This window comes from Chamaea fasciata, unplaced genomic scaffold, assembly GCF_029207755.1.
Source record: "Chamaea fasciata isolate MVZ Bird 193981 ecotype frontalis unplaced genomic scaffold, bChaFas1.0.hap1 SCAF_14, whole genome shotgun sequence".
In the NCBI taxonomy this organism is placed as follows: domain Eukaryota; kingdom Metazoa; phylum Chordata; class Aves; order Passeriformes; family Sylviidae; genus Chamaea; species Chamaea fasciata.
This window is the reverse complement of record NW_027094099.1, coordinates 17095776-17119662: the sequence shown is the minus strand read 5'-3', so window position 1 is coordinate 17119662 and position 23887 is coordinate 17095776. Positions and strand designations below refer to the sequence as shown.

General features: G+C 49.1%; 2 protein-coding genes across 12 annotated transcripts in view; one reads left to right on the top strand and one right to left on the bottom strand.

Annotated features, from left to right (window-relative positions):
* Positions 1-7496: 7496 nt before the first annotated feature.
* LYSMD4 (LysM domain containing 4) lies at positions 7497-18087 on the top strand. 4 transcript variants are annotated; one of them, XM_066196346.1, is made up of 3 exons: positions 7497-7523; positions 8910-9197; positions 12622-18087. In XM_066196346.1, exons 2-3 carry the CDS (start codon positions 8928-8930, stop codon positions 13159-13161), a joined length of 810 nt encoding a protein of 269 aa, XP_066052443.1. In that variant the 5' UTR covers positions 7497-7523; positions 8910-8927; the 3' UTR covers positions 13162-18087. The 4 variants fall into 4 exon arrangements, with proteins under 4 accessions (XP_066052443.1, XP_066052445.1, XP_066052442.1 ...); XM_066196348.1 differs by lacking the exon at positions 7497-7523 and adding an exon at positions 7620-8131; XM_066196347.1 differs by lacking the exon at positions 7497-7523 and adding an exon at positions 8801-8815.
* The window catches only part of MEF2A (myocyte enhancer factor 2A), an 81742-nt gene continuing 73108 nt past the window's right edge, over positions 15254-23887 (bottom strand). For all 8 annotated transcript variants that reach the window (XM_066196343.1, XM_066196339.1, XM_066196336.1 and 5 more), the window contains 3 exons: positions 23182-23308; positions 19365-19491; positions 15254-18966 (listed from right to left, as the gene is read on the bottom strand). In XM_066196343.1, the coding sequence (XP_066052440.1) occupies positions 18621-18966; positions 19365-19491; positions 23182-23308 (600 nt within the window). In that variant the 3' untranslated portion in view covers positions 15254-18620. The remainder of the gene's footprint in view (positions 18967-19364; positions 19492-23181; positions 23309-23887) is intronic.

Genomic DNA, 23887 nt, shown 5'->3' with positions numbered 1-23887 from the left:
GTCTTTGACCATTCCCTGGGACTGTTTCCTGAAGAGAAAATGCAGCATTTGGCCCTTGGCTTTTAGGAGAGTTTCCTAACACTAACGTCAAAACAAATGAAAACACTTTCCTCCCCCTTCAGACCAAGACAGATGCTGAGAGTGAGGTTTTAAGGCTAATGAAGCTTTTGGTCTTTTTTTTTGCTTCCTGTCATCTCAGGAGGTCCCTGGCACTATGATAAAAGCCCCCACTGCCCACTGGGGCTTCTCTCCTTGTGGTAAACGTGCTCCTGAGTGACAAAGGTTTCCCCAGAAGCACATACCCATTCCATGGCTCCAATTAGAGAAGATTTTCTGTGTTTGTTGCTAACAATGTTCTTCCTTGCCTTTGGCTCAGCAGGAACCCGATTAGTGACTTCCCAGGGTCCTTGAAACCCAAGGGAATTAATTTGTCTTTAATTTTGTCCAAGCTGATACTTAGAGGAATGGCTGGGAGTGTTGTAAAGCAGCTTCTGGCAGTGAAGAGTCCCAGCAAAGCATTTCCCAGACCCCTGGTAGTGATGCTCAGCATGTCCACCTGAAGCCAGCCCATGCAGGGAGGTGCAGCATTAACCAGTGAAAGACATGACCCTGCTCCTCTTCCTTTTCCTTACTACAGCTGGATTTGGCCAGCTGTGCTTTGGTGGTACCTGGTGACCACATTGTGTTTGTGTCTCTTTGCTGCTGTTCACAGCTTTTTTCAGTGTTTATTGACAGCCAGATACATCCTTCATTTCTTGATGGATGCTCATCCCAGCTTCCCAGGATCTGGGCTGTCCTGACGTGCCAACATGTTGTGCAGCCTTGGGTGAAGCAGTTTGTTGCCCTGTAGCTCAGGGATCCACTGTGCAATAGGAGCCACAGCTGAGGATTTTTAAAGCACTTTGAGCTCCTTGGGAGGACATGGGTAAGTGCCAACCTGTTCTGTTACTCTGTGGTTAAAGGATGTCTGAGATGGTGGTTTGAAGTGCAGAGAAAACAGCAGCAGCATAGCAGCTCACACATCCCTAGAGTTGGTCACTTCACGGTCTGGGGCATTTTTAGGAGCAGCTTCACTTCCCAGGTTCTGGAAAGGCTGAGGCAGCTTGGGGCTGGGACCCCTCTGCAGAGCTGTGTGCAGGACGCAGGAATCCCATCAGGGCCATGCCTAGCCTTAGCTTTTGCTGTAACCATTACAAGTGATAAAAGATCAGATTTCTCAATTTGCCTGCCCACAAGTTGGTTTAAAGGGAATGAAGGCAGATCCTGCTATAGCTTAGTGCATTACAAGCCAACTCAAATGACTCCCCACTGTCTTTTCGTCTCCATGAGACTTTTAATGCCCTAAGACTTTGCATGTCCTGGCACACAGCCCAATTGAAGCATGAGCTCCAACAGAAGTTTTACATTTAAAGCTGTTCTTTTGGCTTCAGAAATTCGCAGATTGAGGCTGAGAGAAGCAATTCAGCTGTTTACTTGCAGATCTCCACCAGCCCTGCTGTGCTCTTGCCCTCACCTCTTTCAGAGTTGTGTTAACAGCATTTTCCAATTAAAGTAGCAGCCCCAGTTACAGAAGATGCTTTTCCTATCTGGGAATTTATCTGATTTTACGCTTTTTAAATTACTCATGGAGCACAGGGGTGGTTTGTTTCCCACCCCTTATTGTAATTAATCCATCATCATTTCTGGTGACAAGGTTGGCTTTTGCTGGATTTTTTAATTCTTGCCATTTCCATCAGCTTGTGCCAATACCACTCAGAGTCCACATTACTGATGATGGGGAGACTGATGTGAGCAATCAGGCAAATATCAAGTGGACGAGCAATTCCTGAATTTCTGCTCACTGAGAGCAGATAGAATGACACCTATTCTGGAGATAGCCCTGCCAGAAAATCTTAGAGCCATACTGTGTAAAATGTAGCTACTTCCCTGTCTGAAATAGTCCTACTCTGAAAACTTGGCTTTCAGGACCTTCACAGCCAAGATCAAGGCTTTTTCCTGTCACCTGAAAACTCCAAGTCTCCAAGAGAATAAATGGTAGCCATTGAGACCTTCATCTTTCTTCATAGTGATGAGGTAAGAGCTTCTTTTTTTCACTTCACCTCACTGAAAGGGACGTGCTGGGCCCCATCCTGCCCGTGGTGTAACAAGCTCAGCAAGGCTTGTCCTGTGGGATTCAGTGGGATCTGACTCTGGGATTTTCACTCCAGCCAATTTTCCATTGTGGACAACATTGTGACTGTCTTCTGGCTGAGCATGCTTTGAATGTGAGCATGGCAGTGCTTGGGCTGGGCCTGCAGGAACTGGGGCAGGACCAGATGCAGTGACAAAATGCCAGGATTCAGTGCTGACATCCTGTCCCAGGAGGCCACAAAGCCCCTCTGTCCTACGACATCCTTTCCCAGAGTCTGAGCCGCTGCAGCTTGTGCCCACCACAGTGACCCTCAAACCTGGGAGCACCTCGGTTCTTCAGGGCCCTTGCAAGGATGCTCCAACCACAGACTCCCAGACAAGGAAGCAAAGCCTTCTCTTGCCCCCACGTGTCACTTGCTCATGATTGTTGCCACACACCAGTAAAGACCTGGGAACCTTATTGGGAAGATGAACCAGCACAGCCACACAGCTATGGAGGTCAAGGATCTTGTTTTGGAAGACTCTTCTGCTCCTTCTGTTCCTCCCTCAAGCTCAGGGTGTTCCTTATACTCAAAAAAATTGCAAAATCAGATTGGACCTGTTTGGAAGTGAGAGATCTGGAGGCAGCAAAGCACAGAGGTGTCCTGGTCCCACCCAGGACGTGTTGAGCCCTGGGAGCCTGCCAGCGATGCCGAGCGATATCGGATACGGCACAGAGCATCCAGGAGTCTTGGCTCAGGCCACGAGGAGCACAGAGCGAGAGACAGCTCTTGGCAGGCTCAGCTCACATGATAAGGTCATTGGAAAGACAAGTGATGCTTTCATCAACCTGCCTCTCCCCAGAATCAGCACCAGCTCGAGCAAGGGCTCACTCTGTGCTCCTGTAATATCCTGTGCTCCATGAAGTGCCAAGGACAAAAGCTTCCTCACAAATACGTTGAAGCTGCTTTTTCCAACCAATGTCCCAGCCCCCAGCTCCCATCCTTCCTGGGCCTGTCAGGTTCCACTTTTGAACCACTGAATAGCACCCTTGGAAGAGTAATTTTCTCTTTGGATCAGTGGCACCTCTCAAGCTGAAGGGAGAGCAGGCTGTAGTTGCTGTCTCTCTGCTGTTTCCCAGCAGTTACAATTAGGCATCCTGTGGTTTTGTCCTTTGTTGGGGTAGCACATGCTAACTATTCTGGAGAGCATCAGTCCCAAAGGCTGCCTGAAGCCTGGGCTGACAGGTTGGTAGGAGCAGCCAAGCTCTGTCATGGAACCAGTCTGTGACTGGGGGAGGTCCCAGAGCAGTGTTTCTGACCGTCCCTAACACAGCTCCTTGGAATGGTAGGGCTGGCTCTTTGCCATCCTTTCACCGAGAGCCTTTTTGGCATGGCACCATGAACAGATGGGCCATGGAGCAATTCCTCAGCTCAGATTGTCCACAGGCTGCCCCGGACACTGCCTAGAGCTCTCTGAGAACATCTGAAGGGAACAGCACTCGCTGGCAGGGCTTACGTGCTCCGGCAATTGGGGATTGCAAACACATGCTTCAGCTATGCAAGAAATCTTTGACTTGTTCTGAATGCAATTCTGCCTGGGTTTCTTCCCAGGAACATTCCTGTTCTTCACAATTTACCAGTTGCAGGAAGGGAGAAGGGGGAAGGGGGATTTGAGGAGAAAGGGAGAGCAAAGGGAACAAATCTCACAGAGCTTTCCCTCGCCAAATTTCTCCAGAAGGACAGGGTGGGGAGCATGGACTCCAGAGTCTGGGACAATCCCAAGAAAATGCAAACGACAAAATTAAAACCACTTTTAATTACTCATTTGTTTTTATAGAAAGAATAAGTCTCTGTTTTTCTGAAGTCATTCAGTGCCTGCTATCACACACGCCAGGCAGCCCCTGCCAAACGGAGCTGTGTGATAGAAGGAAGCCCAGAACAAGGGCTCTGAGCAGAGACACGCTATCTCCTCCAGGAGACAGCAGTGCTGTTCAGATCTGCATTCTGCTTCCCCAGAGAAAAGTCCCACTCCTGAGTCACAGCATACGTGAGAGAGTTGCAAATGTAGTCCCTGTAGGTGGGAGTAATTTGATGTCTGAGATGAATGATGAAGCTGTGCCTTTATTGTCACACCTGCTCTGTTACAGACAGGAGCGGAAGCATGAGAGGGTGGAGGCAGGATGTGTTCCTGCCCTGGGAGAAGCCAGAGGTGCAGGGTACCCAGCTCCTCACACCCTGACTCCAGGGTGACAAATCCCTCTCCTCATGGAGGGACACTGGCCACCGTGTCTGTCACCTGGTGGGGAGGGCTGTACCAGGCTGGGCCCTGAGCAGGGATGCTCCTGCAGGGAAGGTGTGCGGCTGGCTCTCAGTGCTGCTGTCACATGGGCTCTGTGCTCCTTGCCAGATGTCACCACCTGAACCAGCAGCTCCTTCCTGCAGCCCGAGACCCTTCCGGGGCAGTCAGTGACAGGACTTGTGCTCCATGGCGAAGTCTGGAACCTGCTGAGCTACACAAGCTCCAAGGGGAGAAAGCCTTAAAAGAGACAAGGTGTAACCTGATGCTACCAAACATGCACTCCGAGTAACCTCCATAGCTCAATTAACTCTATTAAGTGTATACCTATAATTAATTTAATTCAGTTGAGGTTTTCTCCCCTATGTTGGGTGCCTACTGTCTCAACCTCTTAAAAGTATGGCTGTGTGTGTAATTCAATCAAATGTACATGCAGTACCCACATAAACTGAGTCACTCCAGGTACCAGGGAGAGGTTTATTTTGTTGTATTTGGCTCGTGCTCCTGACTTAACACAGGGGTAACTCCACTAAAATTGGCTGTGCTGCATTAGTCCAAAGTCAGAGCAGAGCCCAGCTTTTATTCATTATTTGCAAGAAAGGCATCATAATTTCTCTAATGCCATGTCCAGAGTATGGGTGGGGTTTGCTCCAGCTGCCTCCCCAGCCTCCCACTAGGGAACAATGAAATGAAGGTAAAAAGGAATAACTCATCTTTTTCTCTTTCTGTGTATATAATTCAGAAATACCAGCAGATTCCTGTTACCTCACAGTGCTGTATAGGAGCCTTTCCCACATATCTGCTAAACTAAACAGGAGTGATTGGTTGATATTAAGGAGATGCTCAAGAAATTTTTCTTGAAATTACTCTTTTCCCAAGGGTGGAGAGCAGCCTGTCACTGAGCGATCTGAAATCCAAATGAGAGGTTTTATTGCACAGCTTAAAATGCAGCTGCAAGAGAAGCGAAGAACAACACAGGCAATGTGTGTCTGACACTTCTCACACTTCTGAAGGGAGCCTGAAGAAAGAGGGACAAATCCCAAGTCATGAGGAAAACTGCAATTCTGGGTCTGAGCAAGAGCTCCCAGGAATCACAGGGACACAAGAGAGGAGCCCTGTTCTAGATTATTTGGAGGGCCCCAGCCAAGACGTTCATTAAGGTTTTGATTCTTTGTCACAGGGATTAACTCTGGGAAGCAGCTGGCATGGATGTGAATTCCAGCTGGTGCCCAGCACCATGGACACACTGCTCTTTGGATTGAGTGAAAATGAGCAGACTCTCAGCTCTGCATTGATCTCAGGGCAGGAGGATTCTTCCTGAAATTCAGGGCACGAACGACCCTTGTGTTGGCTGAGTGTAGATAATGACTGACCCATTGAGCTCTCAGACAGACTCTGCTTGTTTGGGGCTGTGCAGCTCTCACAATCTGTCTGCTAACTACAAAAATATTCCAATTATTTGGAATGATGACATCACCCATGCAATTGACCCAGATCCAACATCAGCACTCCTACAAAACAGTTATTTCTTGTTAAGCACCATTGAGGACAAGTAATCCAGCCCAGACTGGGCCCTGTCAGCAAAGGCTGGTTGATTCCCCCACATTTCCAGCATTTCCTCAGCAGTTTATTTTCCAGGTTCGAGCAGGTTACCCTCAGTAACCTGGATCTGTTTGTGATTATTGCTGGTAACTTTTGAACCTCAGTAGTCACAGAGAGGCTCTAAGTGGCTCAGGAAAAGCATTTTGGCACCTTTCATCTACTCCCCGTGCTTGTAGAGCCCTCTCCAGCATACTAAATCCACCGTCTGTTGGGTCAGAAAGCCGCCTGAGCCCTAAAGTCATCTGCTCCTGGGATAATCTGGCCCAGGGATGGAGGGAAGGAAATCCTGTGACCTGCTGGGAGATGTGCTGCTGGCTCAGCCACAGTCCTGCCTGGCCACTCTCCCAACCACGCTCCCAGCCCTGCTGAAATCCCTCAGTCCCACGAAGGTGTGTGGGCAGGTGAGAGCTGCGAAGAACAACTGTTGCTTCAAGAAATTGTTGATGCTTGTGGAGCTTTCTTTCCTCCCAGTGTGTCACATTCATCAGCTGATGTTGCATCTAATCCAGTGGTGGCCAGAGCTGGAGAGGAAATGCCTTCCCCTCTTGCCTCCAGCGCTGGGGTTGCACAGGGGAAGGCAAAGGGATGACCAACGACTGCACTCAGCTTTAATTAACCTTAATAGCAGGTTTGTCCACCACCTTTAGGGCACAGAGCAGCCAGACCCCAGGCTGAGCCAAACCCCAGGCTGTCCCTGCAGGAGATCTTCACCCCCTGGGCACCTGAAGGAGTGCCTGGTAAATCTGACAGTTGGCAAGGGGGGCATTATTTCTCCTGTCCCTGCACTCCAGACAAGCCTCAAATGTGGAACTTGCTAACAGTGTGTCCTGAGCTTGTTTTTTAAACATAAGCCATGAGTCAGGGTGGGCCAAGGCAGTGTGGAGCACAGCTGGTCTGCTCTGCCTGCATAGAAATATTGACGTATTGTAATAGTGACATATTTTAATACTGACAGATTTTAATGCTGACGTACTGTAATCTGTTATTACATATAGACAATGTAATAACTGAGATGTTACTGTAACACAGGGCTGTGCAGGTGTGTGACGTGTCAGGGAGCAGTGACAGCTCACCCATGGTTGTACAGGTGTGTGATATGACGTGTTGTTCAGGTGTGTCACATCAGCCCTGATTCAGGTGTGTAACCTGACCCATTGTACCTGTGTGTGACGTGTCTGGAGCAGTGGCACCGCACCCGGGGCTGTTCAGGCGTGTGATGTGTCCCACTCTACAGGAGTGTGACCTGACCTCTCTTCAGGTGTGCGATGTGTCCCTCTGTTCAGGTGTGTCACCAGGTCCCCAGAGCGCTCCGGGATGAAGGGCGCGGGCCCTTTAAGCGAGGCCCCGCCCCCTGCCCGGCCCGACCCCACCCGCTCATTCCCTCCCGCCCCGCCGCCCTTCCCCGGCTCCCATTGGTCGCGAGGCTCTGAGGTCCCGCCCCCCGGCGCCGCCAGCCAATGGGAGGAGCGCTGGGCGAGACCGGGGCCAGGTTGGTGCGGGGCCGATGGCGGCGGGTCCGTGAGGGGGGCGCGGGGGGAGGGACGGGAACCGGGGCGTCCTGAGGGGAGCGGGGCCCTTGGGAGAGGCGCGACACCCTGGGGGGAGCGGGATCCCATGGAGCGCTGAGGAGAGCGGGCCCCAAGGGGGAGCGGGACACTCGGAGGGGGTCGGGACCCTCCTCGAGTGCTCAGGGCGTCGGGGTCACCTGAAGCGCTGAGGGCGGCGAGACCCTCTGAGGGGAGCGGGAAGCCCTGGGGGGTCGGGACCCCCTTGAGGTGCCGAGGGGAGCGGGAGCTGAGGGGATCGGAACCCCGAGGGCAGCGGGGCACCCTGAGGGGAGAAGGACTTTCCCGAAATGCCGAGGGAATCGGGGTCCCCTGAGGAGCTGACGGGGTCGGGGTCCCCAGAGGAGCTTGGGGGAGAGTTCGGCAGCCCCAGAGGAGGGAGCTGTGTCGGGGAGGCCGGGGTGTCCCACAGCAGCGCCCAGCCTGGTCCTGCAACTCCCTCTGCACAGCTGAGCCCAGCCCGCAGCTGTGGGTGCGTGCCCGGGGCCGAGGAAATGCCATTAAATCGAAGTGGTTTCACCTGAAGAATCCCTTAGGCGTAGATGGAGAACGTTAAGGTCGAGGTTCCATAACAATGTGGGGTTTTCTTACCTATACCTGAGCCTGACAACAAATTGTTTGTGGAGCTGATTGAAGAAAGAAGAAAAAAACCCGAACTTGCAGCTGTAGGCTGAGCAATAATTAAAGTGCTCAGGCAGGTTCTAGTCTCCACGCAGCAAAACGAAACCTTGTTATTCGGGTTGAAGTAAAGTGTAGCATGATGTGTCCTTATTTAAAAAAACCGAAAAAACAAAAAAAACCCCAACCAAACAAAAAAAAAAAAAAAAACACACAAACCACAAACCTGCACTTCCAAGAATTTAAAACGTGGATTGCTAAAGTGTAGAGAAGTAAGGGCTTATGAAAAGGATAACTTTGCTCAGTTTCTAATGTCTGTTGGTAGACATGATATATGTTTTGACCATAATTAAAGACGGTTCGCTCAAGTGACTGTGTTGCATTTTAAAAAAATTACAGGATGTAGCATTTAAAATGCTGAGCAACATAGTTATAAGGTGGTTTGTTCACAGGTAGACAAAAAAAAATTGGAAAAAAAATTACTGATTGCTGCAGCTTGAGTGCATAACTTTTCTAATATTTTTTCTAATAACTTTATCTGAACTTTTTAAATAACTTTTCTAATATTGCTGTTAGAATGACACTTCTGGATTTGCCCCTGGGTACAGGAGACCTTTGTGTGTGTGAGTGTTCACACCTGCCAACTTTCTGTTCATCCTCTGGATCTTTCATGCTGAGAACTAAACTCGGGTTTTTTGTGTCTGGGTTTCGTTCCAGGTGCTGCTGGTGTGAAAGATGAGGCTGCACGAGAGCCGGACAAGACCCTTCCAGGCTCCTGCCTCCGTGCACACCTTCCCGGGCAGGCAGGTGTTCGTGTTCCCCAATGGCCGCTCCGACTCGGAGGAGTCCTCGGAGGAGGAGCTTAACGTGATGGAACTGCGGCCGCGGGGGAAGGAGCAGCAGCGGGGCAGCGCCCGGGACAGGCTGGGGGACGTGGTGCTGCTGGAGAGGGAGCTCACCCAGGAGGACAGCCTCAACAAGCTGGCCCTGCAGTACGGCTGTAAGGTGAGGGGCGGTCACCTCAGAGGGGTTTCTCACCTGCAGTGGTTGATCCTGTGGTCTGCTGGTGTTGACGCTGGGAAGTGTTGGCCCTGTGTGTTGTATGAATGCTCATTGTCTGGGTAGAGCTGGAGAAAGGCAAAAGAAAAACAAGCCAGACAAACACAAAAAAAGGGTTGTTCAGCCAACAGCCTGGGAAGATGTTGTCAGCCTCACGCCCTGCCTGACCTGCTTTCCTGTTTAATTTCAGTGACTGAGTGCAGGTTGTACTAAGTTATTTCAGTGAGGGCAAACATTAGGGAGCTGAGTGCAGAAATGAGGGCCAGGACTCTGCTCTCAAGGAACATTGGAGCTTTTGAAGCAAATTGAGCAGCACAAAGAAACACCACAGTTATGGGTGAGGTTTTTTGTTTATTTTTTGAAAGGTAACAGCTTATATTTTGCAAGGAAGGTCTGAGTCTAGCAGGGGTGGATGTGGAGAGGTGCCAGAGTTCTGTCCCAAAGTCCAGGTGGTGTCTGTGTGTGGGTTTTGGTTGTTTGCTGTCATCCCAAAGCGTGCACAGTTCAGGTGCCTGTGGGCAGGAGGGAGGGCGTGTGCACAGTCAGATTTCTGAGTTGGAACAGCTACACAACACGTTTCCTTTGTTCCGAAGAAGAGCAGAACTGCTGGAAAGTTTAATTACCTGCTCTGAACATTCGAAACCTCCGTTGTTCAGCAGTTTGAGCTGTATTTTTAGAGCCCCCTTTATCTGCAAGCTGGACTGTGATTTCAGAGTTCTGTGATGCAGACAATTGGCAGTGACCGCAGCGGGGATAATGATACAGCTCTGGCTCCAGTGCTGCCAGCCCATTGCAGTCTGTCTTGCCTAACCACACAGCAGCTGCATGGTGCAGCTGAGGCAAGAGGCCTTACAGGGATTGCAGCAATTCCTCCCCTCCCATGCCCTTAGAAACAAAAACAAAACAAAAAAGAATCTTGTAGGTTCTGCTGACGAGCCTGATGCGTGTGGAGAAGCGAGTCTGGTAGGATTTGAATAGGCCTTGATTGGCCCCAGGGGACCCTGAGGAGGCAGAGCTGAGCTTTGCTTGGGTTTGGAGCTGTGTGCTGCTCTCAGCAGCACCTGGGCAGACTCTCAGCAGTTGGGTGAACTCAGAGGAGGGGGATTCTGAACAATTCTTTGGTTTATGGTGTGAAGAGTGCTGCTGTGCCCCTGCACTGTCACTCAGAGGGCCCAGTTCTGTCCCTGCAGTGGGGGCCCCACTCCCGGAGCCTTTCAGCCCCTCTGGAGACTGCTGGGCCTGCACAGGGGAAAAGCAAGCTGATGGAAGGGACCACGTAGTCAGAGCTCTCCTCCCACAGGGAAAAAAACTGTCCTGCTGCCTCCCTCCCTTCCAGAAAGGGCACTTCAGACTTGTTGCAGTTAAATTGAACAGGTACAGAAATCCTAATTGTAGGAGATTTGTCTGTTTGTCTCTTTAAAGACTGGAGTGACAGTTTTCATATGTTTTGTTTTATTTGCACAATTAAACAGCTCATGAAGGGTCTCCAGGACAGCAGTGAGAACTGTAAGCACAGATATATAAGCAAATGTGTGTAAAATCCAGAGTGAACTTCTCCTTGAAATCAACGAGAACTTGACATTGCTTTCAGAACGCTTGGGGAGGGGATATTGAGACAGTGCAACAAATAGCTCTGTGTGTGTGTGCCACAGATAACTTGGCAGAGATGCAAAGCACTTCAAAATTCTCATTTTTACTCTTGGCCATTTATAGTCCTAGCTTGCTTTTGGCATTGTTCTTAGCTGGGGCAAGAGGAGCTCTCTGCAGCCAAAAAAATGAGTACAGAAAATAATCCTAAATGCTTGTGCAGCCCAGTCTCTCTCATGCTTCCCGTCAGCTTTGTTTGTTGTTTCTGTGTGAGTGCTGCTCCACTTTCTGTTTCTAGAGTCTTAGCACCACACTGCAGTATTTGATTGCAGACACCACGGGGGATATTTACTGTCCCAGTAATTTGTTTTCATTGGAACAAATCCAGAAATTGAAGCAGCACCTCTGTTAGGAGGCTCTGGGTGAGATTGTTATTTCATAACTAAGAAATTTTGCAGGGTTTAAGTCCAGAGGTTATGCTGGGGCCAGCTGTGAGGAGCCTGAAGCAGCCACTGAGGATTCCTTTTGCCTCAGGGTCCCCAGGTCAGGTCCTGGATTAAATGTGCCGTTTTCAGAGTTCTCAAGCTTTGCAGTGTAAACACGAGATTCAGGCCTCCATCTCATCTCTACCTCTGAGCAGAGTGCTTACGAAGTAAAGTGGGTTTTTTTTTTTGTTTTGTTTTAGCTCCCCAGTTTCCTTGGCAGCCTCAAGCGTGTGAGTGTGCAGTGAACGCAGGTCATGCTGTAATTTCTGAAGAGCAGAGCACAGTCCCTGTACTGTGTGTCTCTGCTGTGATGGATGGGAGGTGCTTTACCTGTTTGTCTTGCCTTTCTCTTTGCTTTGGCTCTCGCTGTTTTGTTTTGTGCCCTCCAGCCTTTTCCTCAAGGTTCTTTCACATCTCTTCAGCTGCAGTGGAGAGCTCCTGGCACACACTGACATCCTGTTCCTTTATTTGACAGAGGGTTTAGTGCAACTGAGAAGTTGCTGTGCTTGCTGGGTGGCTGTGAGTGGCCACTGGATTAAGGATCTTCTCCTGTTTAATGTTAAACAAGGGGTGCTGCCTTGCCTTTGTTTCTGCATTGGTGCCACCTGTCCCTGTGTCTGATGCTGCACATGTGGCTTCTCCTTCCTTGCTCTTCCTGCTGCTGGGTGGGGATACAGCCCACAGACAGGAACCCTACACAGGAACCACCAAAGGTGGTGGCAGGAGCACAGAGGTGACTGTCCTTCAGCAGGAGCACTGAGCAGCTCAGGAGGGATGAGCTGGATGTGCTGCTGCTTGAGCAGAGGATGCTCACCTGCTCTCCAGGCTGCGCCCTTGCTTTCAGAACTGGTGTGCTCCCAAAATGGAGCTCTGATCACTCTGAAATCAGTTCCTGAGCAGGAGATGCTCACGTTGGTGTTGTCCTCTTCACCTTAAGCACCCGTGTGTAAGGCATGAAAATTGTTTGTAAAGGGATCTGTTTGTTAAAAAGATTCTTCTTGCCTTAACTAAGAGAGAAAGGCAAAGAAAGCAAAGGGAAAGAAAAGCAGTATGGAGCAAAATCCAGCTGGTACGAGAGCACTAGAGGAGGTTGTAGACTGGTTTAACAGGGGACTGCCTCTGTCCTGCAGGAGCACCCCTGGACCTGCTGGGGAATCTCTGCAGAGCATCAAACCGCTCCCATCCAGGGGCTGCTGTCACTCCCTGGCGGCTCCTGGCGCACTGGTTCTGTGGCTGCTTCCCGCCTCACTCCGGGGTTGTCCCGCCCTCACTGTTTGTGTCCTTTCTGGATTCCCTAGGTTGCAGATATCAAACGCGTCAACAACTTCATCCGGGAGCAGGACCTGTACGCGCTCAAGTCCATCAAGATCCCGGTGCGGCCGCACGGGCTGCTCACCGAGGCCGCCGGGGCCCCGCCGCCGGGGCCCGCCCAGCCCGGCCTGACGCGCCTGGAGCCGCCGGAGGCCGAGCCCGGCGCGGGCGGCTCCGCCGGCGGCCGGCGCCTCAGTGAGTACTTCAGGGGCATCGACCAGAGCATCCAGGACGCCGTGCAGGTGGAGGTGCAGCTGAACGCCGAGTACGGCGGGGAGGGGCTGGAGCGGCCCCCGCCCGAGGCGGGGAAGCGGGACGCTGCTAACGGTGCGGACTGCGGAATCCAGTGGTGGAACGCCGTGTTCATTATGCTCCTGATAGGAATTGTCCTGCCGGTGTTTTATATCATCTATTTTAAAACACAAGGCCTGGTGGCCCACACCACTAACACAACAGCCTCAAATGTTTCAGCAGCTGGATTGGAAGGGAAATTACCACAAGACTCAGTTGTAGGAAAAAAATCCTAAGGGGAAAGGGCAGCCCACTCCAGCCTCTCCAGCGGTGATGCCTGTATGCTCGTGACTGACTCAAGTGCATCCAGGGGGATACAACGATACAGATTATTTTTATTTTTATGAGTAGTTGATGATGTAATCGTGAATTTGACTGAAAATGAGGTGATGTGATTTTGACAGAAAAATAAGGATGCTTTGTTGCTTACAGAGATCATCACCCAGGTGGCTTCAGAGTTGGGAACTCTGTTGAGGGAAAGTGTTTGTAGCAATTTACTCATTGTGGTTGCTTCAGGTATTTCTTAATGGTATTTCTAGAAGCAATCCTTTGCTGCTGAGCTAGAGAGTGCAGTATTAATGTGGCTGGAAGGTTGGGGGTTGTTTGCATTTTAAGGAAACACTTTTTGCTGGAATAGAAGGGGGGAACACTTTCTCGGAAGTGTGATTTTGGTCTCTTGCAGACCGTGGTGGTTTTGGCCTGCTTGACCCTAATGGTGCCTTCTGGGGCTCTAAGCTGGGTGGACCAGGGCACAAGGACACTGCCAGCACCCCACTTGTCACCCCCTGAGCAAACCTTTGAGCCGTGTTCATTAGGATGTGTCAGGCCCACCCCTGGGAAGGGTGAGCCCAGACCTCTTGCCATCAGTGAAATCCTTGAGCGATGTCAGTGCAGGATCTGTGCTGTCCCAGGGTGCTGCTCAGCCCTGCCTGGCCCCAGGTGGGCAAGGAGTGTTGGAAGGGGACAGGAGAGAGGAGCCACAGGCACTTCTCAAGGGCTCAGTTGAGAAGTGCAGGAGGTCCAGTCAGTATTATTTGCTAAAAAAACTAATAATAGTCTCTAGTGGTGCTTCTCAGGCCCCGGGCTCAGTCATGGAATTACTTCCTTGTGTGCAGCCTGAGTGGGAGTGCTGAGCTGGGTGCAGGTTGCAATGTCCAGGACAGAAGTGCAAGAAGAAGGAAGGGTGAAGCCTTTCCAGGAGAGGACTGCGAAGCTGCTGATCGTGACCACGTGCATTGGAAAGCTCTGCAGGGCACTGGAGGTGTTGGTCAGCCCGAGGGCTGTGCTCTTCAGGGCACTCAGCAAACACTACACCTGCTGCAAGGGAGCACCAAGGGAGGCCTGGGAAGCTTTGCTGAAGAATTTGCCTCAGCAATTTGATTCAACAAATTCCAGGCCTGTGGGCAGAGGTGAAGCTTTCCTGGAACCAAACACTAAGGGATTTTGTGTGGGCAGGTGCCATTGGTGCTGAGGGTGGGGGCAGAGCTGGTGGGCAGGTGCAGGAAGCCACTGTTTGTCATCCCCACCCCATCTTCCCAGCTGCCAGCAGGACCACGGGGCTTTTCCAGCCTCCCCTGGCAGCCCGAGGGCGGCTGGGGCAGAGCAGGGGCTGGAGAGGGGCTGTGGGACAGACAGACAGACAGACATCTGTCAGGTGTGGCCTCAGCCTGGCCTCAAGGCCTGCCTCTGCCCGGACAGGAAGGATTGCAGAAGCAAGGTGAGCACCCCACACCACACAAGCACAACCGTGTGCTGTTACCATGAGAACCCTGCGTTCCCCGCAGCTCTCAGAGGTGGGAACCTAATTTTGTAAACAAGCGCTCCAGTTATACTGAACAAAAACTTGTGTTTTTCTTCTGTGAAGAGCTGTATCTCTTTGTTCTGGGGAGGGCGCGGGAAGGGGTTCTTACATTTTTAAATAAAGCCACACGAAATAAAAGCACAAGGGGCACAGCTTGTGCTTTATTTGCTGCCACACAGCTGAGCACCCGCCTTAGGAAGAGGAGCCCCTCGCAGCCTCCCCTCAGCCCCCGCAGTGAGCAGGAGTGGGGGCAGCAGGAGGAACTGGGGCTGGAGAGGCAGGACTGGCCTTGGGCTCTCCACTCTGAATGGACCCCGGTTCACCTGGCAGCCTCTCCAAGTGTTTTGTAGAAAGGTTCTTAGCAGGCAGCAGTCCTTGAGTGCAGAAACAAGCGTGTGTGTATCCCTGTAGATGACAATCCTCATGGCTGCAGTTAAAAACCAACACCTCTGACCTGGACTGACACCTGGAGGGGCAAGGACGGGGCAGACGGGACCAGGGCTCTGCAAACACGAGAGAGGCCGGAGTACACAGTAAAAGCCAGTATCTTTACTTTAGTGAATGCAGGATACAAATATTTTACAACAACCTCTAGCATTTTCTTAACCATTTGATAAAAAGTTCACTAGAATATTTATTGTATATTGAAGAAAAAACAACACATTCAGGGAAAAAAATTGAGATTAACTTATTTTTTTCTTAAAAGATTCGTCTCAAGGATGGCAACAAAGTCCAGCTTGTGCCGCCAAACGGCTTATCAGCATTAAACCGTGAACAGCTTCTTGTGAACTGTTGACTACAAACATTTACCAAATACATAAATCTCTTTTAAAAAAGCCATTTTAAATATAGCAAAGCAGTGTTCTCTTGCACAGCAAAGTGAAGAAAGGTTCTACTAGGATTTAAATGTTTACATTGGTTAAGTCTTTCTTTCACATTCGGATTTAACTTCTGCCCAGGATCAATTGTTAGGAGTTGTTTTGTTCCTTATTTACTATGTATTTCTTGTGCGCACAGTAACTCGCAAGTTTCTGATGCATTAGTGTCCTTGGAGGGAAGGCAAGGCTAAAGCAGTTCTCTCTGACGCGTCCCTGACAACGTGGCGTTCTCAAAACTATCGTGAGAGCTCGAAGGATGGAGGTGATTTGTCACAACAGAGATAAAAATCTTAAATCATTCAGACCTGACTGGGTTCAGCCCAGGATTGGATCCACTTGCGCTTCAGTCAGCAGAGATAATTTTAAAAAGTTTTTTTTTTTAAACCTGTTGAAATATCTGTGCTATGTCATCTTTTTTTTTATATATATAAAACATTTTTACAATTTCTAAAAAAGTATGTTTCAAAGTGAGTTACTTGTTATTAAAAACCAGGATTCCCATGTCCTCGGTGGCAGGAGGTGCTCCCCGAGACCGGAGGGCTGTGGAAGGACGTTTCTGCCGGGCCTGGGGCAGCACAGGGCGGCTCCCTGGCCCAGCTCTTTAGAATTGATTCTTTTTATTCCTTTTTTTTTTTAATTCATTGGTGCAATTTCAATACAAACTCTAACCCTTGTGTAGCTTTGTCTTTAAGAAAACAGTAGTTAAGTACTGTTTAAAAACCTGCATAGAAATAAAGACTATTGAGATACAGTCAGCAAAGCCATCTGATAAGGCACACAAGAAAATAGACAGTAAATGTGAATGCAGAACTCCCACTCGGATGTACAGCAAAGTTCATACAGGTGCATAAATCATGGAACTCACACCACTGGTCAGAGCAGCAAAAGGTTCCAGGGAGCAGCAAGTGAATTGGGTCACTGGGGACATGGCAGCCATGGGAACGTGTCCCTTGTGCCTCCACATTCCTGCCAGCCGGGATGAGCCCACGGGAATGGGGAGCAGTCCAAGGGCAGGGCTGGAAGGGACTGGAGCCACTGTGGGTTTTAACGCTGCCAGGACAGCGAGACAGGGCTGGAGGCCACGGCTACCACAGGGACACCGCCCTTCTCACCCCTCCCTTACAGCATCAAGGGACTTTCTTAACTGAAAAAACAAAAACAAAAAAACCCAAGCAAAAAATGTAATAAATACCCGGGCTAACTCTGCAGAGTCTGGGCGATCCCACGGCTCTGCAGCTTCCAGCCAGACCCAGCAGTGCCAGCCTGGAGGTGACCGGGAGCAGCGGCGGGATCACAGCCCCGCATCCAAAGCCGCTCCCACCCCAGTCTCACGGCACAAGGGGGCTCTGCATTCCTCCTTCTCTTTCTTGGAAGCGGCAAATTTTTCCCAAACCACTTGCCAACTCACAAAACCTTTTGTGCTCCTCTGATATGTGTCATTTCCCTATCATGAGAAATTAGGTCAAGTTTTTCCACTGTTTTTTTTTTTCCTCCTCGGAAGAGGCAGCTTTAAAATGATGCCTTAAAATGTGTTGTAACAGATTTTTTATATTTATGCAGGATGAACTTAACACCGGATTTTTTTTTTTTTGCCACTTTGCTATTTATATACATATATATAAAATGTATAATGAAGCTTAACCATACAGCACAGAGATTACAATTGAACGGCACACATTCACCACCAGTGAGGGGGCCAACCCCTTTATACACCCTCTGAAAAATCTGGATAATAATATTAATAATAATTAAAATCCAAAGAAAGTACAGTATATTTAACAAAATAGTAAATATTAAACAGTGAATACTCTACTTAATAAGGACCTCGCCTTGTTTCAAGTTGGCGTCAATCCACAAAAATATACTTTTTAATCTGGTGACCGTACAATACATAGGTACTTACACCAAAGGTGATAATATATTTAGGATGCTATATACACAAAGAGTTTGGCTCAAATTTAAATTTACATATAAGTGTTCATGGCTTATTTTTCCCCCAAGGTTCCGCCTGCAAGTTTTTCCTTTTCATCTTTGAAAGCAAAAACTAGAAAGTCAAAATAAGATAAAACTATACTCTACAAAAAAGCTACAACATACAGCTTTGGCTTATATAAATAATTCATAGCAGAATGTGTTCAAAAGTACTGTATATAACTTTATATATAGTCTTCAATTCATTAGGGTATTGTTTTCTTTAATATAAAATATACATGAGCTAAAATCCGTTTCTATATTTTTCAAAGGTATGAACGTAAAAACAAATTTGTCAAACATATTCCAATTATAACTTAATATATTAATTTTATTTTGTTAATGTTCTATTTTCTAGGCTAATATTTTCTGAATATTTCATGCGAGTTCTCTATGTCTCTCTTTCACTCATTAAAAAAATCACTTCTTTGACCCAATACACTATTTTTTTTTTTTTTGCACGTGCAAAACAGGGTTTTTGTTGGTTTTTTTTTTTTTTATATTTCTTATAGCATCAGCCCTTCTCCATGCACCCTCTGCAATAGAGACCCATGCCAGGTTGGGTAATAGAAAGGTCAGTTTATGTACAGTATTGCTTTCTTCTTCCTGCTTTTCTACTGCTCTGCTGCTACAAAGCAATTATTTCTTAACTACGAGTAACCATAGAGCTGACTACACACAGGGACGGTACTACAGGCGAGCCCTCGCTCGGGTGGGTGTGGAGGAGGAGGAGACACTGCGGGGACGCCTCTGCCGGGCTGGGGTTACACACGAGTCCAGGTAAGTGCCAGACTAGAGATCAAACCTACGGGATTGTTCTGTTACTTTTACCAAGGGACATCTGCAGCTATACAAGAGTTTGTCGTAAGTGCCTGATGATTGGTGTATGCTACACACACTAGCACATATATATGCATGTGAAGATATATATATGCACGTATGTATATACATATAAATATACTTATTCACGTCCTTATTTATAAATTTCGATATGTCAGGACAGTTCATTTAGAGAACACAAAGCTGAACGGGCGGCACGGCGGGTTTATGTCACCCACGTGTCCATCCTCATTCGTTTTACCGAGGGGCTCTCGCGGTCCTCGGCGGCGGGCGGCCGGCCCAGCACCACGGGCGAGTGGAAGTCGCTGCGCGGGTCCTCGCGGTCGCTGCCGTCGTAGGAGCTGCTGGAGCTGCTCAGGCTGTCGACGGGGGAGCGCCCCAGCTCCTGGCGCGACGGCGGCGGCGGCGGCTGCGGCTGCTGCGGCTGCTGCGGAGGGAAGCCGGAGGGGGTGACGCGGTCCCGGGGAGGGGAGATGGGTTCCGATTTGATGTTGATGTTTTGGTTGGTGTTGATGGAGAGATTTGAACCCTGAGATAGCTGGCTGCCAGTGCTGGGGAGAGAAAACCAAAAGGGGCAAGTGAAAAAACGCAGAAAGCGAAAAGCAAGCGACAGTTCACGTGTCTGTGAGGGTGAGGCCCTGCACCTCACTGGGAAGAGCAAAGGTGAAAAAAGCATTCATTAAAGGTCTGAGCTGCATTTACAGAAGTTCAGAACAAACAAATATTTTCTATTGTCAAACATTTCAGTCACCACACAGGCGCCTCCCTGGTGAGAAGCTGAGCCTGCAGGGACACAGCTCATTAGCTGGAGGTGACTGAAGGGACAAACACCCCGACACACGAATGTTTTGCAGCGCAGACAAGAGGTTAAAATGTGCTGAACATTCCCTTGGTGCAGCTGCTCCAGCAGAAGAGCAGAAGCCCCCCCAGTGCTGCCCTGGGTACTTACACAAGAGAGCTGAGGGCTGCGGGACCGAGGTGGTGCTGCTGCCAGGCAGACACCTGCCCCAGGGACAGCATTCCTGGGGAGTTAAATCCCTGCAGGGCAGACAGGTCTGCGCTAGTCAAGGAGTAATCTAAGAGGGAAAAACAAATAAACAGCAAAGTCATCTACAGGGGGGTTCATATATATATAACATACAAATATAAATAAACACAAGTGCAAAGGCTTTCTGTCCAAAACAAATAAAGGCAGCTGATCCAAAGGAATCCAAACGTGAAAACTCCCAAGTCTGGGAGCAATCCTGCCAAGCTCACAGGGAGTTTAACAGTGCAGGAGTCTCCAAATGAAATTTTTTTTTTTGCATTCTGCTTTCAGTTCTTTCATGTTGCTGTCTGGGAGCTTGTTCCAAACCCACGGGTACAACACATCAGTGGTGAGCACCTTACAGTAAGACTTGGCGTTTCTGAAGACATTTCGAAGTGAAACAAAAAGGGAAGAATCCATGTGAGTCACTAGGCAGGGATGGTGGATCTTGCCCTGAATTCACTGCAGACACCTGGGCTGTGGCTCAGGTCCCAGAGGGAGGTGGCAGCTCCTCAGACAAGACACGGGAACCATTTGGGGTTTTGCCACAGAGCTCCTGTCCTACAACCTCCATCCAAAGGCAAGCCCTGAACAGCAGTGGCTGGAAAGGCAGGACAGGGACCAGGTACCCGAACCCCAGGGACCCCTCAGTGCAGTCCTACTGCAGCACATCACATCCTCCCCCTCCCCACAACATCAGCCCTCAGTGTCTGATCAAACTGTCACTGCTGCATCACAGGAACAAAATAAACCTCTTTGTGTGGAGCAAGAAAACACCATTCTTTAGAATTTCACCGTACATGGAGCCCAGAGGGCTCCATCCATTCCAACCCCGGCCGGGTGGCTCTGGCTGCTGCAGGGCTCCCTCACTTCTCACTTCATTCACAGAACTGAAGTTGTTTGCACTTGGTCATTATCACTCATGTTTTCTTTCAGGTTTGAAAACAAAGTCAAACTCTTCTCTGCTTTTAATTATTTTGTAATAAAGCTTCCCTAAAATAATTTTTAGTCTCTTGAGAATGGGACAAAATGTGAGCAGCCAAACTCAGGCTGTACTGCCACCAGAAGAACCAAACATTCCACTGAAGCTGGGTTTGGCTTTGATTTGTGTTTGGGGGGTTTGGGGTTTTTTTGTAGTATTGTCCCAAAATGCCACCACCATTGCAATCTCTCTCTGCTGAGCCTTCTTGGACAATCTCGCCCTCCCATCCACTGACCTGTTTGCAGTGGATAAATTCTACATCTCCCTAAAACAGCTCATCGTGGGAAGAGAATCCAGGGCCAGCAGAGCCCTGTGCTGTCAGAGACCCACACACATCCCTGCAAGAATCTTCCTGAAGGCTCAGGAGTCCCAGCTGCTCCCAGCAGGTGAAGCTTCTTAAGCTGCCTTTTCCTTTTTGTTTCAGTTTTTCTCAGCTGTCACTTCTGCTGGAATTCTGAAAACCCTCACAGGTATTTCTGCACAACTTCAGCAAGGTTTGTCCCAAGATGATTGACCAAAAAAGCCCCTTCTGCAAGACTAAAACTGAATTTAAAAAATAAAGAAAAAATAAAGACTGTGCAGCCCCTGCAGTGACCCAGACAAGCAGCCAGGCCTCCTCTGACACCTGCCCAGAGCAGCCCTGGAGATGGATGTGCTGGGCTGATGGGATTTGTCAGAGCAGACCTGAAGGAAACACTGATAGGAATTCAGTTCCCCTGTAATTTTTCTCCATTGCAATTACAGCTTTTATGACTATGGACAATTAACTTCTGACACTTCAGACAGAACGTGGCTGGTGACAGGGCTTTGAGAGGTATTTTCTGTAGAGCACATATGTCACTACACAATTAGCTGCATTACTAATTCCCTAAATAATCACCTATCTGCTGGCAGGGGCAGGAGGACACCCCTGCTGCAGGAGTGACCTGGTGTGAGATGGACAGACAAGAACATCTTCTGCACCACAGAAGCCATCACTGCTGTGACCCCCACGAGCAGCACTGGCAAGTTTGTACCTCTGCAAAACAACTGACCTGAAGCCAGGAATTTATTTATGGCTTGGTATGCTCTGCTCAGGTGTCAATTACTAATTAACTGATTACAGGGGGGTTTTAATATTTTTTTTTAATGCGTGGACTGTTTAAAACCAGTAACTCAGTTGTTTCTGGCCCTTCCTCCAACAATCTACAGAATACCATAATAGATTACACAAAATGGGGTATTTGTGGAAAACTGATATCCAACATTTTAATTAAGGATCCAAGAGCTGAGACTATCCCTTCCAGTCCTGAAAAAAACCAACCCTATCAATCCAGAAAAACAATTAAGGTATTTAAATTTTATCTTAGTCCTTGAACTGCAAAACTGAAATTGTGCTATAAGTGGTGACTACCCTGAGATCCCCAGGCGACAATTTGGTTTCAACATCAAATTTCTTCCTGCAAATCCCCTGAAAGGTTCAATCTAATAGAAACGATTCTAAAGTGTGTGAAAACCACTAAAGGCTAAAAGCTCTGCGCAAATTATTTGCATTATCAAAGGAAATGGGCTGGAGTTTAAAATCACACCCCAGTGGTACCAGCACTTGTCCATTACGTAGGAGATCAGTTCCCACTGCCTTTGCTGCTTCCTGGGATCCCAGCCCCTCTCAGCTTTTGGATGTTTCAGCCACCAGCTCACGGGTTATTCTGAGTGAGGGATGCACCCAGCTGGACAGGAGGGATGTGCCAGGTGAAACTCGGTGTGGCTCCTCTGAGCAGGGCGCAGAAGGGTTTGCTCTGAACGGCCACTGAACGCTGACCCAGCTCTGGGGCAAGACTCAAACCAAGGGCTGCCTGTCCAGCTACTCCCACTTCAACTCATCACCCAAAGCACGGCCCTGCTCTGCCCGTGGCACTGCTCCTGCAGCCCAACTTCTGCACTCCCTGCTTCAGACTTCACCCCCCCAGGGCAGCTGTGTCTGCATCAACTTCAACCACTGGGCTGGTGCCGCTGCAGGGCAAATCCAGCCCCTGGCTGCGTTTATGGGATGTATATAGCACATACATGAGGGCTGTGAGGAGTGCGGGGTCCAGGACAGCCCCTGCACGGTGGGTACACAATCCCTCTCCTGCATCTTCCTGCTGCAGCACTGCCCAGGGCGCAGAGAGGGGCTTGGGGCACTGCCAGCTCATGAGCTCATTGACACAAAAAGATACAAGAGCATGTGAGGTGCTTGGCTTGGCTAAACTAAAAACTGCAGTCAAGACTTCCAGAGCTAAGAGGGAAGAAAATGTACGAAACCCCATCTTTGAGGGCTGGAATTCCACCAGTGCCCTGGTGGTTGTTGGACAACCCTTTTGGTGAAGATATTTTCCCCAATATCCAACCTAAACCTCCCCTTGTGCAACTTGAGGCTGCCATTGCCTCACGTTCCATCACTTATTACTTGACTTTCATGAACTATTTTCCCAACCAGCAAACCACTCATCACTTTTACATTACCAAATGCCTTACATCACACCCAGCTCGGATAAAAAGTAGTTTTAAGGTCCTGCAGAAAATGCAAGTATCTGAAGAACAGAAGCGCTGAAGGATCAGCTACTGCCAAAACGTGAGACACTCCAGCTCCCAGTGGGATTGCTACAGGCTCGGTTTTGATGAGTAAGAGCCTTCAATTGAACTGAGGGGAAAAGCAGAGCCAGGTGCCGCAGCAGTGTGAATTTCCGGGGCTCCTGCGTGCCAAGGGCGGTGCCAGCGCAGACCCCAGCCCCTTACCAGTGTTGTAGGCGGTGGGCATGGCCGAGTACACCAGGCCCTGCGGGGGCAGGCTCGGAGTCGTCACCGACACCACGGGGGTGGCCAGCGGCTGCGTGGACTGAGAACTGCTTATCCTTTGGGTGTTCTGCAAGGGATGGAAACAACAAACCTTGTGAGACCAGGAGAACCACGGGAAATGCAGTGCCAGTGTAACAGAGCGTGGCATTCCAGTGTGCTGCTCTGCTCTGTCTTTGGGTTAGGAACACATCCTTTTTGTCAGGACTGGTTTTCTAAAAAGGCTAAAGTGTTTCAACACAACCAAAACGATCTTGGCAAACTGAAATGAAAAATTAACTGAAGGCTCACTGGGCCACTTCCCAAGCATGCAGATTTCAACAGTGTTAGCGTTGTAGGACACACAAAAATAAATGCAATTTCTTAGGGATACACACAACAATTCTCAAAAGTTCTTAAGTGATTAAGAGTTTTGAGTCTTATTTTTAAAGAGGTTTTAGTGCAGATGGTGAGGTGCAGTTCCACCAGAAGAGATTCTCCCACTTCACAGTTGTTTATCCAATTTTCCAAATCTCAGCTGCCAGTTTTGACACTGTGCTGACTACACCTGTCCTGAAAGGAACACAGAGATCTTCTAAATAAATTTGTGTTGATAAGACTTCAGTGATAAAATAATCTTGCTGTTCCCATGGTTCCTGAGAAACTGAGA